This window comes from Trachurus japonicus, chromosome 12 (assembly GCF_045865225.1).
Source record: "Trachurus japonicus isolate A0001 chromosome 12, Traja_1.0".
Classification (NCBI taxonomy): Eukaryota; Metazoa; Chordata; class Actinopteri; order Carangiformes; family Carangidae; genus Trachurus; species Trachurus japonicus.
In genome coordinates, this window is record NC_140918.1 from 8,334,838 (window position 1) to 8,339,953 (window position 5,116).

The 5,116-nt window shown below is 37.8% G+C and overlaps 1 protein-coding gene across 1 annotated transcript; it reads left to right on the forward strand.

Moving 5' to 3' along the window:
• Positions 1–714: 714 nt before the first annotated feature.
• On the forward strand, positions 715–4,438 carry LOC146977054 (uncharacterized). Its single transcript, XM_085792392.1, has 6 exons — positions 715–1,123; positions 1,214–1,328; positions 2,466–2,578; positions 2,783–2,882; positions 3,223–3,341; positions 3,421–4,438. Exons 1-6 carry the CDS (start codon positions 1,033–1,035, stop codon positions 3,528–3,530), a joined length of 648 nt encoding a protein of 215 aa, XP_085648518.1. The 5' UTR covers positions 715–1,032; the 3' UTR covers positions 3,531–4,438.
• The last annotated feature ends 678 nt before the right edge of the window (positions 4,439–5,116 follow it).

Here is a 5,116-nt window from a genome sequence, read left to right on the forward strand (position 1 = left end):
GAAACCAGTTTTCATTGAAGCACACTGACGCTAGCCGTGTAGCATGTTAACATAGCGCTAAATTACACGTTTCCACATGTTTAGCTGCTACACCGGTGTGTTACGGAGAAATTGGAGCTGGTTTTTACATATAATACAGCCAGCTTCAGTATAATCTAGTTAAATGTAGAAGGCTGTGGGACACATTTAAATTTCGTTGCGGCTTCCTAAAGTTAGCTTCACCACCGCTCGGCACGACGAGGCCTAACCGTAGCGACGTGTACACTTTTAAGTTTTCGTTACATTTTTACACTGTACGGGGGCATCTACGGCCACAACCGATGTATAAAACACAACAGAACAATTATATGACACTTTATGAGGCTAAATAGACACAGGGAGATCAAATTAAACGAACTTTAATGACCGAGTGTTAGCGGCCGATGCGACCACGTTACCTTTTAGCGGAGGAAAGGACCGGAGAGAGCGGAAGCCGCTTTACGGACTCTTTGTGTCAGATCCTTGCGCAGATAAATCCGCCCTTTTCTAAAACATTCACACACAAAATCACATTTTCCCCACATGTGAAGCAGGTGTATTTAACGTTAATATCATTTTTGTGTGTCATAGAAGCGCAGTGAGAGTGTATACATTTTTTAAATGTCATTCAATGGGGAACTACTTATCGTTAAAACTCAGCGGAGGAACACGGCGTCACCGCTCTTGGGTAACGTCATTACTGTGCGCCTGGTGTTTACAGATAGCCGTCAAAAAAATCAGCAATAATAACTGTATCCAATGTTTTGATCGCTAACACTGGGGAGTTATTTTTTGTTTATAACACAGGTGGATGTCCTAGACACTTAAAGTGTATTTAAGTCGAACAATGTAGTGAAATTATGTAGTTTTGCGCGTCGATTTAGTCATTTTTTGTGGATGAATGCTGCAGTGATTTGAAGATGTGAACACTACAAAGTTGTTACAGGTGAAATCATCTGGGAACAGCTCATTTACAAGTCGGATGACAGGTTGAAGGTAGTGTCTCTTAATGTGATGGAAGAAGAAGAGGATCTAGAGACACTTGGTGAACAGCTGTACAGTCGCATTTTCCACAAACACAGAGAGACTGCTGGGAAACTTACAGGTGAGCTCAGCTGGTGTTGTTATAAACAAGCGAAATCTGTTTTGTACTCCTGAGAATACGACGTAAATCTGTCTTGTGTGTGTGTTTCAGGTATGTTGTTGGAGCTACCAGGTCCTGTCCTGAGCCAGATGCTGCAGGATGAGTCCATGCTGACTGCAGCTGTGGACAAAGCCCTCAGAGCCCTGCAGCTGGCACAGGAGCCCAGGTACAGGATCATCTCCTTAGTTCCTCCATCTCTCTTTTATTTGCTTTCCCTGATATGCACCATTTTCCTCAGTTTACCTTGATGTTACCAGACCGTTGCTGAATAAATGTTAACACAAGAAAAGAGGGTTGAGAGTAACAACTTCAGTGCAAAAGTAAAAAACAAAAACAAATCACAGTTTGCATTATTCACTTTTGCTCTATGGGTTTTGAGAGTTTGCATACAAAAATCCCAATAAATCTGTTCACATGTCTTACAAACTACCACAGAAATGGCTAGAAAGAAGCAGCTGAGTAAAGGAACAAGAGTACAGATTTGTACATTGAGGAAAGAAGGATACACTGAAAAGGGAAAAATTACAAAATGCCTAATAGTGTCCAACAAAGGAAGAGACTAGAAACTGGAAGTTATGATGAAAGAGAAAGGTCAAGGTGTTCTTGGAAAGACTCAGACCTCTCTCCAATTGAGCTTTTGTCAGACGAATGCCTCGTATATGCCATGTTGTTAAAGCCAGAGGTTACTGATTATTATTCTGATAAGTGACTCCTTATATAATAATCATGTTTATTTTGTTGCAAAGTATACCAATGAAACTATGATTGTTTTTTTCTTTTTTGGTACAAATTTGATCTTGCTTCCAAACTTTTGACCTGTAGTGTATCTAGGTTTTTTCTGAGCCAGATGCACCCTCAGCAGATCAGTGAGGTTGTCTTTACATATAGAAAACACAGTTAAAAATACAATTAAACTGCCAGGGGTTGGTGCAGGGGTGTCGAACTCATTTTAGTTCAGGGGCCACAAACAGCGCAATTTGATCTCAAGTGGGCCGGACCAGTAAAATAATAGCATGATAACCTATGAATAAAAAGAACTCTGAATTTTTTCCTTTTTTTTGCAGTTAATGAACTATACTATTTACAAAACATATCATGAATAAGCTGAAATTTCTTGATAAAAAATACACTTTTGTTGTTTTGTACACACAATTTCAACAATATTATGCCTCTTCTACTTCTATGTAATTTTCACACTTGGCAAATTGATCCCTCGGGCCGGACTGGACCCTCTGCCGGGTGTGTTTTGGCCCGCAGGCCCCTTGTTTGACACCCTTGACATAGTGTATTGTACTCTTTACAGCAGGGTAACATGTAAGGAGGAGGATGACCTGTCTGTGTCCTCTGACTCTCTTGGGGAGCAGCTGTTTGAGCTGGTGGATGTTTACAACACTGGCCACTCGCAGAAAATCACAGGTAAGAAAGAAACCCATCCACCAACTCAACTACTCAACACTTGTTTAAATGATAGCTCAACAGCTGTAAAACACAGGATAAAGAGGATGTACCATAAAGTTATGTTTAGTCTGTCAGTGTGGTTTTTTTTATAGTCAGCAGCTTGAACCAAGACTGAGGTCTTAACTATTGTAGATATGAAATTTGTCCACATCTGCATCACAGGGATGCTTCTGGAGCAGCACAAAGAGGCCGTTTTCACGCTGCTTTCAGATCCAAAACTACTGGAAGAGCAGGTGAACCTCGCTCTGAAGACACTGAAAGAGTATGTGATTTCTCCCTGTTCATATTACTTACACATGAAAAAATACACACTTTCTTGCACCTGCAAATCAAATCTACAAAATAATTAAAATAATTAAATAACATGCCATGTTAACGAGTTCATGTTTTTCCCTAATATGCTTATGTTGATTCTGCTGTTTTACTTAATGCCCAAATCCTCCCCTTGTCATGTTATGTTATGTTGTGTTATGTTGTATGTTTTGTGCACAGCTGACACATAATATGTGTATGTTACTAAAAAAAACGAATAAAAAGTAAATAATAATTAAAAAAAAAAAAAAACACCTCATTGTAATGATTTTTCTGCTGCTTCCCATCAGGCAGTGCGAGGAGACGGACATCAGTGACGCATCAGATGCTGACGACACTGAGAAACTGGGAGAGAAGCTGTTCTCACTGGTGGAGGAGATGGATCCTCTTCATGCAAATGATATTACAGGTAACTTTCACTATGTAATGTCCTGCAAGTTTATAATTTGTCCTTACTATGTATTGCATTGATGTATTTGTCTGTGCAGGTATGCTGCTAGAGATGGATCCAGCTGCTCTCCAACAGCTGCTGGCCGACCACATGATGCTGGAGGTGGCTGTTCAGAAAGCACAAGCAGCACTGAACTCTCAGAAATAAATGAACTCTATTGAAGAGACAGCAAACTACAAACGTTTACATACAGAAGAACACACTAACGAGAGAAGGACTTGGATGAACACAGATAATGAAATGCTGGAAATAACTGACACGTCACTCGCAACCAGCTATCTTTGTTTTATTTTTATCGGTAAGGGGGATTGTCGGGTGGAGTCTATATATTTCACTGGACCAACTGTAAATAAGTGAATATAGTAAGTCTAATAAGACTCTTCCTGGCTGAGAAAAGTTGTAATTGACACTTTGTAATACTGGTGCTCACTTTGCTATGATACAATTGTCTTTGTTAGACAAAATGACTGAACACAAGTGCCAGTGTCTAATAAGAAATATTTATCAGTATTGCTCCATCTGGGAGCCAATGCTACAACCTCAAGACATCACAATCATTGATCCTTGATGAAAAATGTGTTGTTTTTTTTGGATGATTTACTAATCAGGTCATGAAATAAGTGCTTATCCCTGTCAGGCCACAAATGACAATGTATTTGCTTGGATTTTATAATGAAACTACATCTATGATAATGTAAATGACTTAATAATGAAATGTTATGTGGACTGTCATGTTCCCCATAGGATGAATAGTTTTTCTGTAGCAAACCTCCACTTATCTTGTGACATATCTCAACATCTACTTATCGCAAAAAATGTTGTCCAGACATTCATGTTTTCCAGATAATATATCCTATTAACTTTGGTGGATCCCTTCACTTTTAATTTTGCACCATTAAGTTAAAATTTAATTTTGTCCATTGATTTATGACCAAAAACTACTGACACTACCCTGAGCATCAGCTGTTCTTTGTGTTATGTGTTAATTAACAAATGTTAGCATGCTAACACACTAAAACTATAAGATGCATAAATAAAGTGGGAAATTATATAAAAAAAAAAAAGTCTGTTGCAACTTGGGGCGAAAAAAGCAAATAAAAAAATGCAGTGAACTGGTGAAAATAATATTAATCATCATGTTAGCCACTATATATTGGACATTCAAATGGTTAGATTTACTTTTCAGTGATTAAATTGGTTGTTAGATCTTGCCAGCTTCGCTAATATTCTTATTATCAGTCAGTTATTGATCATAAAGCAGTCGTATGGAAACCACATCTGCAAAAAAAAATTGCAGCTCCACTGGATCAATATTTTTCCTGCAGATATTTAGACATTCTTTACCTCTGAAAAGAGATTTAACAAATGTCTAATATTTAATGTAATAGTCTTTTTATTTTAAAACACAAAGTTCTTTTATGAAACCAATACACATCTCTTTCATAGTGCTACAGAGCGCAAAAAATACCTTTATTACCATTTTGTTCTTACCTTGTCTATTTACTTTTTTATGTCAATAATTTTACATGAGGGGCTCAAAAACATTGGGGGAAAACAAACAAGTACTTCTCTGAAACAGAAGGGGAACTTTTAAAATCATAACCCGGTGTCTACAAAACCACTGAATTAAAAACATCTGGGATGACAAATGATTAGATTTAAAAAACAAAACAAAACAAAATTCAGTAAATGAAAATTAAAAGCAAGTCATTCGACTGCAAATTATCTGTCAA

Excerpts from the sequence above, each read along its gene's own strand:
- LOC146977054 (XM_085792392.1), top strand. The coding sequence starts at position 1,033 with ATGGAAGAAGAAGAGGATCTAGAGACACTTGGTGAACAGCTGTACAGT. Across the intron at positions 1,329-2,465 it reads CAGCTGGCACAGGAGCCCAG|CAGGGTAACATGTAAGGAGG; the intron begins GTACAGGATCAT and ends TACTCTTTACAG. Across the intron at positions 2,883-3,222 it reads GCTCTGAAGACACTGAAAGA|GCAGTGCGAGGAGACGGACA; the intron begins GTATGTGATTTC and ends GCTTCCCATCAG.